General features: G+C 38.0%; 1 protein-coding gene across 4 annotated transcripts in view; it reads left to right on the forward strand.

The window, feature by feature from the left end:
• The window catches only part of LOC134852908 (uncharacterized), a 59,897-nt gene that overhangs the window by 3,377 nt on the left and 33,510 nt on the right, over positions 1–23,010 (forward strand). The window contains exon 2 of one of the 4 annotated variants that reach the window (XM_063868769.1): positions 7,930–8,061. In XM_063868769.1, coding sequence (XP_063724839.1) covers positions 7,930–8,061 — 132 coding nt within the window. Of the gene's footprint in view, positions 1–7,929; positions 8,062–21,148; positions 21,805–23,010 lie in introns of those variants that run through there. The other 3 variants (XM_063868765.1, XM_063868766.1, XM_063868767.1) reach the window with 3 other exon arrangements.

Consider the following 23,010-nt stretch of genomic DNA (forward strand, 5'->3'; position numbering starts at 1 on the left):
GTGTGCTTCGTGTAGGGTCTTAATCATGGCATTTTTTAGGGTAAAGTGAATAACAAGTTTGCCATCAAAATACAATAGTCCGTCGGATTCATGTGAATCACATACAAAGTGATGAAAATTTTGAGAATTTGAATTAATCGACTCAACTTTGTTTCGAAGTGTTTTAACGATTGGGCTCAGCATTGGCTCATCTCGGTTAGGAGAGCAAACAGTTTGGCGTTAAATAGGGCATTTAAATCCAAAGGAAGTTCGGGCAAGTTCAAAATTTCACAGTATTTATTTACAAGTTTTTCTCTTTCTGATAACAGTGGAAATTCTAATGAAACCTAAATACTGGACGTTAACGGAATAATTACATTTTTTCTTTTCCTTATTTATAATATTAACAACTTTTTGAATCTAAAATGGAATAATTTATGCTATATTTGAGAAACAAAAAAGAAAAGAAACCAGAAGCTAAAATGGGAATTTTTCAAGGATTAATATTAGAAAATTCCGAAGGAATGCATTCGAAGTACAAAATTCAGTTCGATTATGTTTTGTGTTAAACATTGGAAGAGTCAAGTTAAAAAGTTTTATAACCGACGCTATTACTTGATTACGTAATCTTGCAAAATTAGAATTTTCCGAACTTCAGTCTGTCGTATTGCAGAACTGTTTTTGACAATTCAAAGGACAAATTGCTCTGTTAATTCTAAAAATGTTAGCGACTACGAGATTTTCATCATAATGTAATGGGGTAACGCTTTTCCAGAAGAAACGTTCAGGATTAAGTCGTTGAATCCCATATCCTTTCCTGCCAAATGTTTAATAGTGAAAATAAACGGTAACAACCGATCGAGCTATCTTGTTAAACCTACTGTGGTACGTTTTATTCCCGTGGTTTGTTGAAAGAGCGGAAAGTACGGCTTTATGGTCTGTTATAAACTCAAAATCTGAAACATAAAGATATTTCTTATAATGTTCTACCGCCTAGACGCCTCATGGCATTTCTAATTATTTGGTAGAACATTTATATTCGTGTGCGTTTAAAAATCGTGAGGCAAAGGAAACCGTCTTCCGATCGTTCGCGTGGAGTTGTACTGAAAATGCACCTAATCTGTTATGCTTTTTCTTGTGCTACGTTTTACATCAAAATGAGTTTTTTCTGTCAGGTTAACAATATATTGTTTATTTTTCTCAAATGCTTTTGTATGACCTTCAATTCAATGGATAATTAATTTTTGTCAGCAAAGGTCAAAGAAGTCTTACTAAGGATGCTAAACTTGTGACAACTATGATGTATTGATTTGTGGACCCGAAAAACGAGCTTAGTTCTTTCAGGTTTTTTGGGATTGGTAAATCTTTGATTGCTTTTGTTTCATCAATCAACGGAGACATTTTTTGTCTTGAAATTTTGAATCCAAGCAATTCAATTTATTTTGAAAGAATTTACAGTTTGACTCTTTAACGGCAAATTTACAATTGTTTTAAGTCAATGAAAGTTTTGTAAACCGTGTTTTCATGATCTAAGAAGCCTCCTTTGGATGCAACTAAAGTGTCGACTAAATAAAAAAATGTAAATAGAATTTTTCGTAAGTTTGAGTTAATGACCATTTAAAATTCGCTGGACATTCGCCAAATCCATGAGAACCAATTTAAAACTGATCAGCGCCCGTAATATCGCCACCGTAGATACTAAAGTTATACTGGTTCCTAGTGAAACTATCCAAAAACAGCTGGTTTAGGTGTATTTTAAATCTAAGTTAATAAACCAAACATCCCCAACGTAATCAATTGAAGTTTGTGCCGCTACATTATCAACAGGTTCCTTCTTGTAGAATTGTTTGTTGATGAATTTAGAAACTAGTGGTCATTTGATTGATTTGTCTTTCTTATAAGTAATGACGATTGGGCCAATGAATCGATCTTTGTCACAGCCCGTCCAACATCTTAATGTTTCTTTCGGCTTTGAGCCGATTTAGTTCGGATTGAGCTGAATCTAGCTTCTTTTCATCTACTAGACTCAGCTCAATCAAGTTGAATAGCACGTCTACCTCTTAGTTGAATAGGCTTTAGTGTTTCATGGAATTTTTTAGGGTAAAGTGAATAACAAGTTTGCCATCCAAATACAATAGTCCGTCGGATTCATGTGAATCACATACAAAGATATGAAAATTTGAGAATTTGAATTAATCGTCTCAACTTTGTTTCGAAGTGTTTTAACGATGGGGCTCAACATTGGCTCATCTCGGTTAGGAGAGCAAACAGTTTGGCGTTAAATAAGGCGTTTAAATCCAGAAGAAGTTCGGGCAAGTTCAAAATTTTACAGTTTTTGTTTACAAGTTTTTCCTTTTCTGATAACAATGGAAATTCTAATGAAACCTAAATACCAGAATTTAACGGACTAATTACATTTTTTCTTTTCCTTATTCACAATATTAACAACTTTTTGAATCTTAAATGGAATAAATTATGCTATAATTGAGAAACAAAAAATAAAAGAATCCAGAAGTTAAAATAGAAATTTTTCAAGGATTAACATTAGAAAATTCCAAAGGAATGCATTCGAAGTACAGAATTCAGTTCGATTATGTTTTGTGTTAAGCATTGGAAGAGTCAAGTTAAAAAGTTTTATAACCGACGCTATTAATTGATTACGTAATCTTGCAAAATCGGATTTTTCCGAACTTCAGCCTGTCGTATTGCAGAATTGTTTTTGACAACTCAAAGGACAAACTGCTCTGTTAATTCTAATAATGTTAGCGACTACGAGATTTTCATCATAATGTAATGGGGTAACGCTTTTCCAGAAGAAACTCTCAGGATTAAGTCGTTGAATCCCATATCCTTTCCTGCCAAATGTTTAATAGTGAAATTAAACGGTAATAACCGATCGAGCTATCTTGTTAACCTACTGTGGTACGTTTTATTCCCGTTGTTTGTTGAAAGAGCGGAAAGTACGGCTCTATGGTCTGTTATAAACTCAAAATCTGAATCATAAAGATATTTCTTATAATGTTCTACCGCCTAGACGCCTCCTGGCAGTTCTAATTATTTGGTAGAGCATATATATTTGCGTGCGTTCAAAAATCGTGAGGCAAAGAAAACCGTCTTCCGATCGTTCGCGTGGAGTTGTACTGAAAATGCCCCTAATCTGTTATGTGACGCATTAGGTTTTTTTCTTGTGCTACGTTTTACATCGAAATGAGTTTTATCTGTCAGGTTAACAATATATTGTTTATTTTTCTCAAATTCTTTTGTATGACCTTCAATACAATGGATAATTGATTTTTTTCTGCAAAGTTCAAAGAAGGCTTACTAAGGATGCTAAATTTGGGGCAACTATGATGTATTGATTTGTTGACCCGAAAAACGATCTTAGTTCTTTCAGGTTTTTTGGGATTGGTAAATCTTTGATTGCTTTTGTTTCATCAATCAACGGAGAAATTTCTTGTCTTGAAATTTTGAATCCAAGCAATTCAATTTAATTTAAAATAATTTACAGTTTGACTCTTTAACGGCAAATTTACAATTGTCTAAAGTCGATGAACGTTTTGTAAGCCGTGTTTTCATGATCTAAGAAGCCTCCTTTGGATGCAACTAAAATGTCGACTAAATAACAAACTGTAAATATAATTTTTCGTAAGGTTGAGTCAATGACTATTTAAAATTCGTTAGACATTCGCCAAATCCATGAGAAATATTTTAAAACTGATCAGCGCCCGTAATATCGCCACCGACTATACTAAAATTATACTGGTTCCTAGCGAAACTATCCAAAAACAGCTGATTTACGTGTATTTTGAATTTAAGTTAATAAACTAAACATCCCCAACGGAATGATTTGAAACTTGTGCCGCTACAGTCATTATCTACAGGTTCCTTCTTGTAGAATTGTTTGTTGATGAATTTAGAAACTAGTGATCATTTGATTGATTTGTCTTTCTTATAAGTAATGACGATTGGGCCAATGAATCGATCTTCGTCACAACCCGTCCAACATCTTATTGTTTCTTTCGGCTTTGAGCCAATTTAGTGCGGATTGAGCTGAGTCTAGCAGCTTTTCATCTACTAGACTCAGCTCAATCAAGTTGAATAGCACGTCTACCTCTTAGTTGAATAGGCCTTAGTGTTTCATGGAAATGGGTGGTTTTCATCTGATTTTATAATTTTTCTAATCTGATGGGATAGTTGTTTGAAAATCTCTGAAATATGTAAATTTTTTCTGTCTTTTTTGGTGGTAGAAATAAAATTTATTGATTTACACATTTTGTTGGTCTGGAAAGGAGGGAAGTGCTTCTGAGAAATTTCGATCCAAACTTTGGGTAAATTGTCATTTCCAAAGTTCCAACGTTAATCTTCTTGTGACATTCTGTGAAATTTTTTTTCCATGAATCAAGTAAATTGAGAAAATCGGGTGTATTACAATTTGAGGGTGATGTTGATAGCATTGTATGTAAGCCTGCAGTATAATTCCTTCGTTGCTTTATCCACCGGATAAATCTTCAAATAAGGATCTCGTAATTTCAGTTGGCGAAGGAAGTTTCCTTGGAAGGAACTGACCGGGCTAGCAGAGTCCATTTGTATGTTTAAAACTACTGGATTTTTTTTTCTGAGGCCAATATTTAACATTTTTTTCAAGTTCTTTTCCATCGTCGTCAAAAATTGTAGTCACTTTTAATACAGAAGAATCATCATTTTTACTCTGTCTGGATTCTGACCATGCATTGAACCGTCCACAGCTTTTTCCATTCACATGATCCATGCTTACATCCGGTTTGTCCGAAAGGTAATTGGAATCTGTAAAGTCTACAATTTGGGTGCTTACAATGTTTACGTTTTTACGACAAAAAATACATATTCTGGTGAAATGGCCTTTATTTTTAACCAGATGTACAGGTTGTGTCCTTCGCCGGGCAAACTTCAAGTTGTCGTTTTGAAATTGCACCTCAAGATTTGATATAGGTGTTGTTTCGTTCGATATTCAGAGTGGTTCTCTACTGACGTAAAATAGTTATACGATTTGTGCACGGATGATCCGTTGAATTCAAAACAATTAGTCTTCTTCCTATGGTTGTTTACCCCCTTTTCGTCCATCAATGCAACGTTTAGTGCCTCCAGAGGGTTAGGATTTCCGTCAGCAGTTTTCTCTGTATCTCTGAATTTTTCACTTTGTTTATGAAAATATCACTTATCCATTCGTCCTCTCCGTCGTATATGTCACTTTTTTTCGCCATTTCAGGTGAGGTTCCCCAGGAGTGTTCCAATGACTCCCTTCCACGTTGCTTTCATTTAAACAGTTTGTTCTTTTTGATGTTGACTTTTGCTTTCGAATGAATCTGCTTAGTTTTTCAAAACTCTTCGAAAGAAATTTGAAGGAATTTTATTCAGGTAAATTTCTGTCCAAATATCCTTTTTCTCTTGTTTCCGAGGGCAAGGTAGAGCATTGGACGAAGTTTCTGGTCGGCTTTTTTGATTGTTATTCCATTAAATTGTTTTGTTTCAGCTTTGATCGATGCCGCTTCTTCGGCATCATAACGTTTCTGCTCCTGCATATTCCTCTCTAGTTGTGCTTTTCTCTGAACTTTCATTTCGTTCTCAGTCGGAATCTTGAGTGCTGGTGGTTGTGGTTGGTGTGTTTTAATCGGGTTTAGTAAATTTTCAATATCTCTATTGCCTTTCGCTATTATAGCTAATTGAAAATGATCGCTCAACTCTTCCCAAGAAAATGTTGGGGCCACCGTATGATTCTACCAAAATGAAGGTTTTCATCTCACGTTAGGTTTGTTGTCTGACTGCGCCATAATAAATTGTTACTTGGTTACAGCTAATTCTACTCCATACAATTTAAAGAACAGAAGCATAAAAGTGAAATAAGATGAAAGTTAAAACATTGAAAAATGACAGAGAATTCTACTCCGCCGGAGAGAATGAAAGTATCAAGGTCAAAAATAAAGGACATGTTAATCAGCTAAATTAAGTGTTAACTACTTAGACTAAGGTACATAAGTGGAATAACATCATCTGTAGCAGTCAGTAGTTTGTTTTTATATATATATATTAACGACATCAGAACCCACAGTTCGATTCCTTTATTGCTTTATCCACCGGATATATCTTCAAATAAGGATCTCGTAAATTTAGTTTGTAATGAAAATTTCTCTCGAAGGAACTGACCGGACCAGCAGTATCCACTTGTATGTTCAAAATTTCTTGCTTCTTTTTCTCGAGGCCGATATTTAACAGTTTTTTAAGTTATTTTCCATCGTCGTCAAAAATTGTAGCTACATTTAATACAGAAGAATCATCGTTTTTGCTTTGTCTAGATTCTGACCATGCATTGATCCCTCCACAGCTTTATCTATTCACATGGTCCATTTTTACATCCGGTGGATCCGAAAGATAATTAGAATCTGTATTATCTACAACTTGGGTATTTACAACGCTTACTTTTTTACGAAAAAATGTACATAGTCTAATGAAATTGTCTTTGTCATGACAAGACGTACAAGTTGTGTCCTTCGCCGGGCAAACTTGGAAATGTCTTTTTGAAAATGTACCGCCACGTTTCAGACAGGTGTTTTTTCGTTCGATATTCAGATATTGTTCTCTTTTGACGTTAAAATGATTATAAGATTTGTGTACGGATGATCCGTTGGATTTAAAACTATTAGTCGTCTTCAAATGGTTGGTCATCCCCTTTTTGTCTATCAATGCATTTTTTAGTACCTCAATAGTAGTAGGGGTTTCCGTCAGCAGTTTTCTCTCTATCTCTGAGTTTTTAGTATTGTTTAAGAAAACATCACTTATTCATTCGTCCTCTCCGGCGGATATGCCACACTTTTCGCCACTTGGGCTAAGGCGCCCCAGGATTGTTCCAATGATTCTCTTTCACGTTGTTTTCTTCAAATTATTTAACAGTTTGTTCCTTTCGAATGTGACATTTGTTTTTCTCACGAATGATGCTGCTAAGTTTTCCCAAAACCCTTTGAAAGAAATTTGAAGAATTTTTAATCTTGTGAATTTCTGTCCATTTTTCCTTTTTTTTTCGTTTCCGAGGGCAAGATGGAGAATTGAACGAAGTTTCTTGTCGGCTTCTTCGATTGTCAATCTATTAAATTGTTTTGTTTCAGCTTTGTTCGTCATCATAACGTTTCTGCTCTTGCATAATCCTCTCTAGTCGTGCTTTTTCTGAATGTCGGATTTTTTCTCAGTCGGAATCTCGGTGGTTGGAATTGGTGTGTTTTATTCGAGTTCAATAGATTTTCAATATCTGCATTGTCTTCCGCGATTATAGCTAATTGGAAAATATCGCTCCACTCTTCCCAAGGAAATGTTGGGGCCACTGTATGAATCTACCAAAAAGAAGGTATTCATCTCAAGTTAGATTTGTTGTCTGACTGCGCCATAATAAAATGTTACCACGTTACAGCTAACTCTACTTCATACAATTTAATGAACAGAAGCATAAAAGTGAAATAATCTTAAAGTTAAAACATTAAAAAATGACAGAGCATTCTCCTCCGCCTGAGAGAATGAAAGCATTAGGGTCAAACATAAATGACATGTTAATCAGTTAAATTAAAGATTAACTACTTAGCCTTAGATACATAAGTAGAATCACATCATCTATAGCGGCAAATACGTTTTTTATATTTATTAACGACATCAGTTCTTAGAGATTCATCATATTGGCTCTTTTTCCTTTTCCCCCACCAGCAATGTTTTACTAGTCAAATTTTGTTCACATTTTTGAATTGTTACAAAAATTGGTATGCGGACTAAATAGACTATGATGAACATATTTAGTCTTCATACTTAACCTTGTAAAACCCCTCGTTACAACATAAAATTGATGCATATTTGAGGTGGGGGGAAAGGAAAAAGAGCCATTATGTTATTTTAATTGTTTTATGGAATTTGATTTTGGTAATTTGTTATGTTTAGATGAGGATGAGTGTAATCAAAACGCTTGCGGAATAGGATTTGAGAGTTGTGCAAATACAGAGGGTAGTTACACGTGCACATGTGGTGCTGAATACGTTGCTATGCCGACCAAATCAGGGGAAACTTGCATAGGTATCACTTCAGAATGTTAAGCTGAATAGCTCTCAACAAAATTAAAGGTATCATTTTAAATGAAATTTGACATCGGAATCAGATTTTATTCTTCGTCGCAAAGAGATTTTATGCTGGAAAAATGGATAAGATCAATAATTTCGGGTGTTACAGTTTTGTGGCTTAAGTATCACGAAGGCGTGCATGAGCTTGTGAAACGTTACCTCAACCATGTAACTCAACTCGCAAACTATTGCTCTAAAGCACGGAAGCTACCATAAGCTCGCTGACTGCGGTCCAATCAAGATAGTTGTTGTGGGCAATGCTGCAACTCAAAAATGATGAAATAGTTTGTTCCGAATAATACCCGCACATTGACCAAGTGTACTAGCTCCCCCAACAATGAAAAGACTTAAGCGGCGCGACTTAAGAAAAGACCTTAAAGGCGCAATTTAAGGAAAAACTGAAGCGGCGCGACTTAAAATAGACCGACGCGGCGACTTGAGAAAAAACTTAAGCGGCTTGACTTAAAATAGGACCGACGGCGCGACTTAAGAAAATACTTTTGGTTTTTTGCTCGTTCGCGCATGTCGCGGCGGTTTATCCCCAGTCGCGCCGGTCTCAAATTAAACATTTTCAGTCGCGCCGGTCGCGCCATTACCTTAGGTCGCGCCGATTTTGATGGTGTTTTGAGTCGCGCCGGTCGAGATGTTTTTTTTTTCAGTCTGGCCGGTCTGGAATTGCCAATATAAAGTCGCGCCGGTCTGAATATGTCAATTTTGAGTCGCGCCGGTCTTTTCTTAAGTCGCGGACCTCGACCCGGGTAACATTTGGTGTTCCGAAATTTGAATTTTAGTCTAAAATAAGACTGCTCGTACATCAGCGCAAAGCCCTGAACGTTCCGACTGTCCCTTAATTCATATCGAATAGTTTTTGGGAAAAGAAAATTTTGAAAACCTATAAAGGATCAACCGTACAATCTCCCCCCCCCCCTAAGTGACCTACCGTAGAATGGCCTACCGAAGCATGTATTAAATCTAAAAATTGATTCTGTAAAAAATATAAACTTCATGCAATCCAGCAAATAAAAAAGATTCTTACCTTTTTGGTATGCGGGATCGCATTTGTATACTGTTAATTGACTAGATTAATGTTTCAATTCATTTTTTTTCAAACATTGACTGAATAAAAAAAGCCACACCAAGCATAAATATTCCGTTTTCTTCGAAAGTCGGAACAATATCGCTTCGCGATTACCAAAATACTCAATATATCTTTTTCATACAATAGCATGGCCTGATCATAGAATATTCATATTAGCAAGACTGCTAGAATCAAGATAAAACCCTGAATATTCTGACTGCCCTCAAACTGTTCTCGAACAACTTTTAATGAACAAATTTTTCTGAATTAAGAATTGAGGTTAAAAAATTAAATTTGTTCATGTATGGAACTGATAGGGCCAACAGGCTCGCCCAGTTCAGTTTTGACTAATTTTTTTCCGACTTTCGAAACGAAAGTAACGGAATATTTATGTTCGGGGCTGTTTTTTTCTCCAGGCAAATTTCGAATTTTTAACTAGCCGTTTTTGGGGAAATTTTAAAAAAATTATTGTTGTCTTGAGCTTAAATTTGAAAAGGTATTTCACCTGTGATTGTTTTTAGTAGAGTTATGGGGGTTTAATAATGGCCATTTTGGCCAAATTGGAAAAATTAACGCTCGATATATTTCGAGCTATTAAGGCGTAAGCGGAGATTCAATCCGTCTTAGAAATCGTTCCAAATTGGTTGAAGGAAGCTCATTTGTGGGGGTGTGATTTTCACAAAAAATCTAAAGTTTGAAAAAATTACATTTTCATTTTGATAAGTTTTATTTATTTTTTCATGTTATTACTGCTCCAAAGACTTTAAGAGACAATGGGAACAGTCGGGGAATCGCCTTGATACGAGCAGTTTTTTGTATTTGAATTAAATCGCCTCGCGTAAATATAAACCTTTACACTTTCAGCATCAAACTATAAATTGAGCAAAAAACTAACTAGAAACAGAAGTCTTGTTTTGATTCAATTCCTTGTTTCGACTTTTGAAGAAAGCGACGAAATATTTGTGCTCATGTTGGCTTTTCTAGACAAAACTTGACTTTATAGCTAGAAATTTAAGACATAATTCTATTTTAAATCAATCTAAAGGTCTTAATGTCCGGAGCTTAAATTTTTTTTACCTACGATACCTTCACGTAAGACTATAGGGGTTATAACAATTGCCAATTTGGTCAATTCAGTATAATTGACGCGCAATGATCTTTTGTAATTGAGATAGTGTGAGGGGATGATTTTTAAAAGTAAACATCTCAGAAAAACAATTTAAACTTTTTATCATTTTTTTTTGCAAAATTTCATTAATTTCTGGAGCAAAAATTACCCATAGAGCTTAAAATACAGTCGGAACATTCAGCGTTTCACCGTATTATACGAGACTATTCTTGTTTTCTGAGCAATTAATTTTAAAGAGACATAGTGATTTGATCCTGTTTCGTTATTTGAAGCAGTACAATAATTATTTGTAGCCATGTACAAACTGGCAGTTTTCAAACATACATTACCATGATATTTTACTCTCTTCTTTTTTGAGAAAAAAGAATTTTGAGAAAATACTGCGCAGAAATTGTCTGCATCGAATCCAAGTTTGATATCATAATTCAACAAACACCTGGTGTATCAGATTATCTTTTTCCTCCAAGTTTCATTTTAGATCAGAACTCGTAGATCTGTGTGTTCTACTGTTGCAGTTTCGGCTGTCAATTATTCATTGACCGGAAATTTTCCAGGAAAATACATCTGCTTCAACAAAGTAGGTTTGATGCTTTCTGATACCAAATTTTCATATTTTGTTAGAAGATTTCTTTTACCGTTCGCATTTTTTTCTGTTTTTATCAACTTTTGCTTATCTTTATTTATTGCAATCAGAATTTTGAAGCTCACATATAGATCTGTAGATCTGTGTGTTCTACTGTTGCAGTTTCGGCTGTCAATTATTCATTGACCGGAAATTTTCCAGGAAAATACATCTGCTTCAACAAAGTAGGTTTGATGCTTTCTGATACCAAATTTTCATATTTTGTTAGAAGATTTCTTTTACCGTTCGCATTTTTTTCTGTTTTTATCAACTTTTGCTTATCTTTATTTATTGCAATCAGAATTTTGAAGCTCACATATGAATATGTATGTAAAAGAGAAAAATGAAAGGAAATTTAAGACGGCCCAATTGTTTTTTCGTTTGTGGTCCGTGATACATGCAACAGGTGTGTTTTTGATTGAAGGCTCGATCAATTCCGAGCGCCTAATTTATATCGAGGGTTTACCCGCCGACCACAAAGATGCTATGAAAGTGTCTAACAAATTTATGTATCCTGATGAATGCAACCAATACTGTGCGAACACCGAGGAGTGTCAATCTTTCAGCTGGAACTCGCAAAACAGCGATTGTCGTTTTTATACATGGCCGCTGGACCCAAATAACTTCTCGAAGGTGCCTCGAACATACTGGTACGTAAAAAACTTCAGAGAAGTTCGAAACCGTTTTGGAGCTGATTCAATGAAGATGAACACAGTCAATAATTACTTGGAACAGGAGCCACGAAGTTTGGAAACGACAAGTGGAACTACAAGTGTGACCTCAAGCTACACGACGAGTGTGACAACTCAAGGAATCACGTCGCAAACGACGACAAGCACGACTACCAGCTTAACTACAAGTTCTACAAGCAGTCCGACTACAATAAGTCAGACTACAAGTTCAACCTCACCCAATCTTATTCATTATTTTGTGGTCCGGGTATCTCTTTTATAGGTTGACAAAATTGATTTTCCGAGCTGTCGCAAAACACTATTGAAGAACACCATTTAACCCCAAATTTTTACGTCGCAGGCAAATCAATAAAAACACAGTCACTTTTTGGAGCTGTTTGGAGGGGTTTGATTTACAAATTGCGTTTTTTGTCCTTAAACACCCCCTCTCACCTCAAATTTAGCATTAATTTGCATCAAAGGTGCCCGGTGCCCCTAGAAACTTTATAGAGTTGAGTGGCCCACGGTGGATGTAAAAATGTACTCAAAGGAGGAGCCGGATCGACCGTAAAACGCCTCCCTCTCTGTGGTACAGTACATACTGCATGTGCAGTAAGCATTGATAACCTCTCTGCGCACTAACCTTGGGACGCATATCGTTATCTGTAATTACATATATATTGTTACTAAACATAAGTCAAGGCCATTCAGTGTCGATCACTGAACAGACCTTAGTTGACACAATAGCTTATAGGAAACCTGAGCTGGTCCAGGGAACCGTCTTTGAAGAGAAAACTTAGTTTCTGATCTAAATTAACTCTTGAAACTACATACCTTTTCAATTGAGCTTACAACATTACATTAGCTTACCACATGGCGCAGTCAGCAGGATTCACGGCACAGACGGATATGGGCATTCCGGTGTTCTGAACATCGGCTAGTTCGGACCCGCCGTGGAATTTCAAAATTTGGCTCGACCAATTTATGTTGGCGGCATTAGTGAAAGAAAACGTGAATCCTGAAATACTATTAGAAGATCCAAGCGAAGTCATTGACGAACCAATTCCTCGCCCAGAAACACCGGGAGCAAATGAAGATGCACAGGCAACAGCAGATCGAGAAACGAGGGATAGATTAATAAGAGAAAGAATATTTCTCGAAAATCATTAGCGGAGAGAACGCGGACCTAAAGTCGGACACAATGTTTTCTACAATGAACTTCAAAAACGGCTTACGTTTCGTCTTTTTTGGCGCTGGGAACAGAAGGGAAAAAGAAATTCGTGCAGAAAAATCCACACACCGAATATCAAAACTCGAGTTCAGGGTGAGAATGGCCAAAATATCGTTCGAGAAAACGAGAAACATTACGTATGAGCGATAGAGACTATTCACCAGAGCACAAAAATCTGGAGAAACCCTTGACTATTTCCATGCGGCGCTAACTGCACAAGCAGCCACGGCCGAATCGGGTGGTTTGGAAGAAGAACTGGTAGGAGACCTATTCACATCCAGAATTAAAAATACTGCACTTCAAGATACCCTAACGTTCGAAACGTTCACACCAGATGAAGTACTCAAACAAGCTATTAAATTTGAACAAAGTAAGCAAACAACACAAGCGTTGCAAAAATCGGTAATAGAAAGCTCAAGTGGAGAACATCTACCTAGGGAAGAACATCTACCTACTTATAGCCATAGATAGATACTCAAAATTTCCATCGGTTAAAATTACACAGTCAACTTGGGGCAAATCATCGGTGAAATTTCTACGTAATTATATTGATACACATGGAATACCGGATTTGATAAGAACTGACCATTTCTCGGGATTAAGAGGCAAAACGATGAAAAAATGCAGCAAAAAAATTTGAGAAAAAAAACTATCCAATTGAGGACCACAGGGGATGTGGTCTGATTGAGAGAACAATACAAACCATCAAGAAAAGATTGGGAGTTATGCTATTGGATGAAAATGTCACTTCAATGAAACTTGCTCTTAGCACGATAATTAGAGATCTTAGGTGGAGCTAACAAAAAACGATCAAATGCTCCCCATTTGAAGCTCATTTTGGACGCCTTCCAAAAACCGAGTTCAAAATTCTAAGGGATAGGTTCATTAAAACTTCTGATCGTTTAGATAAGGAACACCTGGAGCGCTCAGCACTCACTGCCGTACAAACTCAAAAAACGCATAGATCAATCAAGGGACAACGTAAAAATCGTGAGGAAAGGTCAAAGCAGTAGAGAGGTTAGCCATCTATTCAAGTCAAAAGTAGTGTCAGCAAAGGACAGAGACAGGGCCAAAATCTTGAAGTCACTGCTAGAAGCAAACGCTCAATGGAATACGACCAAAAAAGACACGTCGGCTAACGATTTAAGACGAATAGTCGACTAGACAAGCACAATCAACTCAGATTTAAGAAAAGAACTTCTATACAGGTGGGAATACGGCTTCATTGAGGACAAGCCAGAACAGGAGAACCAAAAATCACCAAGGAAAGACGAGGGCAGGAAGAGTGGAAAAGCCCTAACAAACCCATTAAAAGGGAAAATGCGCTCAAAAACTCCACACACAGTAAAAACAGATGTTACAAAAAACTGGAGCGCTTCATGGTGGCATTAGACGCAAAACCCATAAACCGGCAACTGTATGAAAACAAATACCAAATGCCAAATGTGGATAAATTACTAGATGGAGTAAGTCAAAGAGTAACTGCAAATACAGTCGGTTCGTTGTACTTCACGTTAATTGATCTAAAATACGCCTATAACTAAATCAGACTAACTGCCGAAGCAGTTAAGCAGTGTAATTTTAACATAGTAGGCGGTCAAACAACAGGAACATGTAGGTTCCTCACCGGATTCTACGGATTATCAGACATGCCTGCAGTGTTCCAAAAGGCCATGGATCGAACACTTAATCATGCAAAAAACACCTTTTGTTTCCTCGACGACATCCCGAACTTCTCGAAAGGAGAAAAATATGAACATGAGAAACCAGTAACCGATGTTCTAAAAAAATTGGACAACGAATATCTAGCGTTAAAATGAGAAAAGTGCAAATTCTTCCAAACAGAAGTTAACTGGCTTGGTCACATCTTACACCATGTGGCATAACATCAAAAATCACCAAGACAGAGGCAATACTAAAATTACAACATCCAAAGTCCTTAAAACAATTAAGATCGTTTATGGGTAGCGTTAACCATCTTTCCAAATTCATCCCTAACACTGCTAGCCTAACCGATCAGCCTAGAAGACTGCAAAAAGATGAAAACGAGAAAAAGAAGATGAAAATTGTTAAACTTTCGAAGAAATAAAAAAGGCGGTGGCTAGAATAGCACAAATATTTATTATGACCCCAATAAGGATACTCGGGTAAAATGCGACGCGAGTCACAGCGGTCTCGGCGCAACCCTAGAGCAGAAAACCGATGATAACGAATGGGTACCTATTGCATTCGTATCACGGTATCTTAACATTCAAGAAAAAAAGTACCCGACAAACGAGTTAGAATTTGCCCGCAGTAGTATGGTCGGTAGATTGATTTGAACACTATTCACTAGGAAAAGGATTCATACTAGCGACAGATCACAAAGCCCTTACATCGGCGCTAGGAGAACACAAATCTAATAAAACGTACCAATCTAGACTAACTAGGTGGGTAGACCATTTGTTACCCTACCAATTTAAAGTGGTACATATACCAGGTAAAGATATGGGGATCGTGGACTATCAATCAAGAGATCCAAACGGTGAACCGTGGCCTGAGTCAAAATTATGAAAAACTCGTATTAGCGTCGATTGAACATTTCCATAAAGCACTCGACTGCTTAAGTAGTCGACTAAGCGATACATTAAACACAATTCAGAATATACACGTTCGAAAACATTCTGAATTGAGAAACACGCTGGTTAGTACAAAAGACACGTCATCCCACGGTTGCTATAGCAACCGTTATGTTCAAAAATGAACAGGGCTCGACCGAAACGAAAACGATCAAAACTCACGTCTCTCAAAACACTTTAAGCAAGCTATCTCATTGTAAACAGTCGGTTGACAATCAAATAAACATTTGCAAAAAAACACAGAAAGACATTGGCAAAGAAGAAAAAGTCTAATGGAAGATAAACCGAAAAAGACCGTAACAATAATGGAGCGCGAGAAGAAACGAGACCAAATGGTTGAACGAGTGACTGAAACTACGTACCGTAGAAAAAGAACATTGCAACGATGGCACGAGTCAGACATTTCAGACGAAAATATACCACAAGTTGAATGGCGGAAAGTATATATCGAAAATAAGAAAAAAGAAACGGAACAATCAACGTCATTACCAATACACTCAGAACCCAAGAAACTAATGTCCTTTTGGGATCTAATAGGTTCAGAATGAGCGGGCAGAAGAACACCGGGGAGTTTACTGGAGCTAGAAGCGCCAACAGAAATGACCAGCCTAAAAGCGAGCATACCCGAAAACAACTCGAAAATCATAGAAGTGGAACTCACCACCGATAGTCCGTCAGCAAGCCCAGAAATATCTCAGTTGGGGGACAAAGAAAATCAAGACAAAACGAATTTCGGCGGGCAGAACACATAGAAGACCACAACCTAGTCAACCTGTCAAAGCTCTTTGACCGAAACCTCCTTGCTGAACTCACAACGGAGGATACATAGATGGACAGGCTGAGGAGGGTGATTGAGCGAAAAGACCGTCACACATTTGAAATGATGGGGCCGTATACGAACTTGCTCTGGCACCAAATGTCCGTCGTAGGTGACTGCATCAAGGTAGACGGAAGAATAGCCGTCCCAGAAAAGCTGTGTCCCGCAGTCCTGAAAAGAATCCACAGATGTCACCCAGGACAAGAAGCCATGTTGGACGTATCTAGATACCTGTGGTTGCCACACATACACAAAGATATTGTGAATATGGCAAAGGAAAGTAGGAGTTGCACCCGCTATGGTAATAATGTCAAATATATTATTCCAAAATTGGAGTGAGGGAACAACACTCCCTAACTTTCGAAGAATTAAAAAAGGCGGTGGCTAGGATAGCTCAAATCTTTATTATGACCCCAAGAAGGATACTCGGGTAAAAGGCGACGCGAGTCACAGCGGTCTCGGCGCAACCCTAGAGCAGAAAACCGATGATAACGAATGGGTACCTATTGCATTCGTATCACGGTATCTTAACATTCAAGAAAAAAAGTACTCGACAAACGAGTTAGAATTGCTCGCAGTAGTATGATCGGTAGATCGATTTGAACACTATTTACTAGGAAAAAGATTCATACTAGCGACAGATCACAAAGCCCTTACATCGGCGCTAGGAGAACACAAATATAATAAAACGTACCAATCTAGACTAACTAGGTGGGTAGACCGTTTGTTACCCTACCAATTTAAATTGTTACATATACCAGGTAAAGATATGGGGATCGTGGACTATCTGTCAAGAGATCCAAACGGTGAACCGTGGCCTGATTCAAAATAGATGAAAAACTCGTTGTAGCGTCCATTGAACATTTCCATAAAGCACTCGACTGCTTAAGCAGCCGACTAAGCGATACATTAAACGCAATTCAGAATGTAAACGTTCTAGAACATTCTGAATTGAGAAACACGCTGGTTAGTACAAAAGACACGTCATCCCACGGTTGCTATAGCAACCGTTATGTTCAAAAATGAACAGGGCTCGACAGAAACGAAAACGGTCAAAACCCACGTCTCTCAAATTGTGATCAAAACACTTTAAGCAAGCTATCTCATTGTAAACAGTCGGTTGACAACCAAATTAACATTTGCAAAAACACAGAAAGACATTGGCAAAGAAGAAAATTTCTAATGGAAGATGAACCGAAAAAGACCGTAACATTAATGGACGCGAAAAGAAACGAGACCAAATGGTTGAACGAGTGACTGAAACTACGTACCGTAGAAAAAGAACATTGCAACGATGGCACGAGTCAGACATTTCAGACGAAAATATACCACAAGTTGAATTGCGGAAAGTATATATCGAAAATAAGAAAAAAGAAATGGAACAATCAACGTCATTACCAATACAATCAGAACTCAAGAAACTAATGTCCTTTTGGGATCTAATAGGTTCAGAGCGAGCGGACAGAAGAACACCGGGGAGTTTACTGGAGCTAGAAGCGTCAACAGAAATGACCAGCCCAAAAGCGAGCATACCCGAAAACAACTCGAAAATCATAGAAGTGGAACTCACGATCGATAGCCCGTCAACAAGCCCAGAAATAGCTCAGTTGGGGGACAAAGAAAATCAAGACAAAACGAATTTCGGCGGGCAGAACACATAGAAGACCACAACCTAGTCAACCTGTCAAAGCTCTTTGACCGAAACCTCCTTGCTGAACTCACAACGGAGGATACATGGATGGACAGGCTGAGGAGGGTGATTGAGCGAAAAGACCGTCACACATTTGAAATGATGGGGCCGTATACGAACTTGCTCTGGCACCAAATGTCCGTCGTAGGTGACTGCATCAAGGTAGACGGAAGAATAGCCGTCCCAGAACAGCTGCGTCCCGCAGTCCTGAAAAGAATCCACAGAGGTCACCCAGGACAAGAAGCCATGTTGGACGTATCTAGATACCTGTGGTTGCCACACATACACAAAGATATTGTGAATATGGCAAAGGAATGTAGGAGTTGCACCCGCAATGGTAAGAATGTCAATTATTTTATTCCAAAAAATGCATCAAAACCACTTCCACCGCTTACGCTGCCGGAGCAAGAATTGCAATTAGATTATGCGGGCCCCTTAGAAGATAATAAGGGGAAGAACATCTACCTACTTATAGCCATAGATAGATACTCAAAATTTCCATCGGTAAAAATCACAAAGTCAACTGGGGGCGAATCATCGCTGAAATTTCTACGTAATTATATTGATACACATGGAATACCGGAATTGATAGAAACTGACCAGTTCTCGGGATTTAGAGGCAAGACGATGAAAAAATGCAGCAAAAAAAAATTTGAGCAAAAAAACTATTCAATTGAGGACCACAAGGGATGTGGTCTGATTGAGCGAACAATACAAACCATCAAACGAAGATTGGGAAATATGCTATTGGATGAAAATGTCACTTCAATTAAACTTGCTCTTAGCACGATAATTAGAGATTTTAGGTGGAGCTAACAAGAAACGATCAAACGCTCCCCATTTGAAGCTCATTTTGGACGCCTTCCAAAAACCGAGTTCAAAATTCTAAGGGATAGGTTCATTAAAACTTCTGATCGTTTAGATAAGGAACATCTGGAGCGCTCAGCACTCACTGCCCTACAAACTCAAAAAACGCATAGATCAATCAAGGGACAACGTAAAAATCGTGAGGAAAGGTCAAAGCAGTAGAGATGTTAGCCATCTATTCAAGTCAGAAGTAGTGTCAGCAAAGGACAGAGACAGGGCCAAAGTCTTGAAGTCACTAAGTCACTGCTAGAAGCAAACGCTCAATGGAATACGACCAAAAAAGACACGTCGGCTAACGATTTAAGACGAATAGTCGACTAGACAAGCACAATCAACCCAGATTTAAGAAAAGAACTTCTATACACGTTGGAATACGGCTTCATTGAGGACAAGCCAGAAGAGGAGAACCAAAAATTACCAAGAAAAGACGAGGGCAGGAAGAGTGGAAAATCCCTAACAAACCCTTTAAAAGGGAAAATGCGCTCAAAAACTCCACACACAGTAAAAACAGCTGCGGGGGCAATTTTCAGAAAGAGCGATAACTTCAAGAGCGATAACCAGTGACCTCAAAGAAAAAAGCCCAAAAAAATCAACCTAGAAAAAGCCCTCACGGAGACGAACCCAAATCAAAATCCAAGAGAAAAGACGGTGGGACAAGAAAAACAAACAGCGACTCAGAAGAAAAGCCCGAAACCCAGGAAAATTCAGAAATGGAAAATGCAGCGGCGCTATATCAAGACAGCCAACCAAATGTAACATCAAAAGACACAGAGGTGAACGGAGGGCTGAATTTGGCAGTAAGGAGAACCAAACCCAACAATGGCGGACCAGTGTTGGAAAATGCATGTAGCGCAGATCCAAAAGGGGCCAAGAAAAAGGACAAAAAGCCTACGTGTCAGGAGGTGAGAAAACAAAAAGCTGCAGCAGCAGTATGTCAGAAAGACAAAACAGACGATCAAGAAAAATGAACCAGCGGTCATCCCCGGCGAAAGCCTATGCGTTGAGCACGTCCACCCTAAGGAAGGAATTGAAAGAAAAAAGTAAAGAAATCACGCGAAACACACCGGCAGAAAAAATACTGGAAACATTCCAAAGCCGCGATCTAATCACAGAGGGCTGGAATCTGTTAGCTGACCAGGTCCTGACAAGAGGATATTACAGTCCTCAGTAAGGCTGCATTAGAAGCGTACAGGGTTAAACTAGCAACGTTCAAAAGGGATATAAACAAGCCAGTGGAAACGAAACTCGGATTGTTGGAAAAACATCTCTTTCGACGAAAATTCAGAAAGGAAGCACTCGATGTTACGAAAAACTGGAGCGCTTCATGATGGGTCCCCCTGAATTTTGAAGACAATTTGGCAGATAAGCAAGACAAGCCAGAAGAACCTTGATTATGAGGTGCCCGCAAAGAAACCAAAAAACTGCCCAAAAACGGATTAAACTGAGTAAAAAAACTCATAGCTATTTTAAATTTTATAATAAACTATATAAAATTTAGTTATCCCAAGGGGAGTGTGGTACAGCACATACTGCATGTGCAGTAAGCATTGATAACCTCTCTGTGCACTAACCTTGGGACGCATATCGTTATCTGTAATTACATATATATTGTTACTAAACATAAGTCAAAGCCTTTCAGTGTCGATCAATGAGCAGACCTTAGTTGACACAATAGCTCACCGTACGCAGATACGAAACTTGAGCTGGTTCATGGAACCGTCTTTGAAGCAGTACAATAATTATTTGTAGCCATGTACAAACTGGCAGTTTTCAAACATACATTACCATGATATTTTACTCTCTTCTTTTTTGAGAAAAAAGAATTTTGAGAAAATACTGCGCAGAAATTGTCTGCATCGAATCCAAGTTTGATATCATAATTCAACAAACCCCTGGTGTATCAGATTATCTTTTTCCTCCAAGTTTCATTTTAGATCAGAACTCGTAGATCTGTGTGTTCTACTGTTGCAGTTTCGGCTGTCAATTATTCATTGACCGGAAATTTTCCAGGAAAATACATGTGCTTCAACAAAGTAGGTTTGATGCTTTCTGATACCAAATTTTCATATTTTGTTAGAAGATTTCTTTTACCGTTCGCATTTTTTTCTGTTTTTATCAACTTTTGCTTATCTTTATTTATTGCAATCAGAATTTTGAAGCTCACATATAGATCTGTAGATCTGTGTGTTCTACTGTTGCAGTTTCGGCTGTCAATTATTCATTGACTGGAAATTTTCCAGGAAAATACATCTGCTTCAACAAAGTAGGTTTGATGCTTTCTGATACCAAATTTTCGTATTTTGTTAGAAGATTTCTTTTACCGTTCGCATTTTTTTCTGTTTTTATCAACTTTTGCTTATCTTTATTTATTGCAATCAGAATTTTGAAGCTCACATATGAATATGTATGTAAAAGAGAAAAATGAAAGGAAATTTAAGACGGCCCAATTGTTTTTTCGTTTGTGGTCCGTGATACATGCAACAGGTGTGTTTTTGATTGAAGGCTCGATCAATTCCGAGCGCCTAATTTATATCGAGGGTTTACCCGCCGACCACAAAGATGCTATGAAAGTGTCTAACAAATTTATGTATCCTGATGAATACAACCAATACTGTGCGAACACCGAGGAGTGTCAATCTTTCAGCTGGAACTCGCAAAACAGCGATTTTCGTTTTTATACATGGCCGCTGGACCCAAATAACTTCTCGAAGGTGCCTCGAACATACTGGTACGTAAAAAACTTCAGAGAAGTTCGAAACCGTTTTGGAGCTGATTCAATGAAGATGAACACAGTCAATAATTACTTGGAACAGGAGCCACGAAGTTTGGAAACGACAAGTGGAACTACAAGTGTGACCTCAAGCTACACGACGAGTGTGACAACTCAAGGAATCACGTCGCAAACGACGACAAGCACGACTACCAGCTTAACTACAAGTTCTACAAGCAGTCCGACTACAATAAGTCAGACTACAAGTTCAACCTCACCCAATCTTATTCATTATTTTGTGGTCCGGGTATCTCTTTTATAGGTTGACAAAATTGATTTTCCGAGCTGTCGCAAAACACTATTGAAGAACACCATTTAACCCCAAATTTTTACGTCGCAGGCAAATCAATAAAAACACAGTCACTTTTTGGAGCTGTTTGGAGGGGTTTGATTTACAAATTGTGTTTTTTGTCCTTAAACACCCCCTCTCACCTCAAATTTAGCATTAATTTGCATCAAAGGTGCCCGGTGCCCCTAGAAACTTTATAGAGTTGAGTGGCCCACGGTGGATGTAAAAATGTACTCAAAGGAGGAGCCGGATCGACCGTAAAACGCCTCCCTCTCTGTGGTACAGTACATACTGCATGTGCAGTAAGCATTGATAACCTCTCTGCGCACTAACCTTGGGACGCATATCGTTATCTGTAATTACATATATATTGTTACTAAACATAAGTCAAGGCCATTCAGTGTCGATCACTGAACAGACCTTAGTTGACACAATAGCTTATAGGAAACCTGAGCTGGTCCAGGGAACCGTCTTTGAAGAGAAAACTTAGTTTCTGATCTAAATTAACTCTTGAAACTACATACCTTTTCAATTGAGCTTACAACATTACATTAGCTTACCACATGGCGCAGTCAGCAGGATTCACGGCACAGACGGATATGGGCATTCCGGTGTTCTGAACATCGGCTAGTTCGGACCCGCCGTGGAATTTCAAAATTTGGCTCGACCAATTTATGTTGGCGGTATTAGTGAAAGAAAACGTGAATCCTGAAATACTATTAGAAGATCCAAGCGAAGTCATTGACGAACCAATTCCTCGCCCAGAAACACCGGGAGCAAATGAAGATGCACAGGCAACAGCAGATCGAGAAACGAGGGATAGATTAATAAGAGAAAGAATATTTCTCGAAAATTATTAGCGGAGAGAACGCGGACCTAAAGTCGGACACAATGTCTTCTACAATGAACTTCAAAAACGGCTTACGTTTCGTCTTTTTTGGCGCTGGGAACAGAAGGGAAAAAGAAATTCGTGCAGAAAAATCCACACACCGAATATCAAAACTCGAGTTCAGGGCAATGGTGAGAATGGCCAAAATATCGTTCGAGAAAACGAGAAACATTACGTATGAGCGATATAGACTATTCACCAGAGCACAAAAATCTGGAGAAACCCTTGACTATT

This window comes from Symsagittifera roscoffensis, chromosome 8 (assembly GCF_963678635.1).
Source record: "Symsagittifera roscoffensis chromosome 8, txSymRosc1.1, whole genome shotgun sequence".
Taxonomy (NCBI): domain Eukaryota; kingdom Metazoa; phylum Xenacoelomorpha; order Acoela; family Convolutidae; genus Symsagittifera; species Symsagittifera roscoffensis.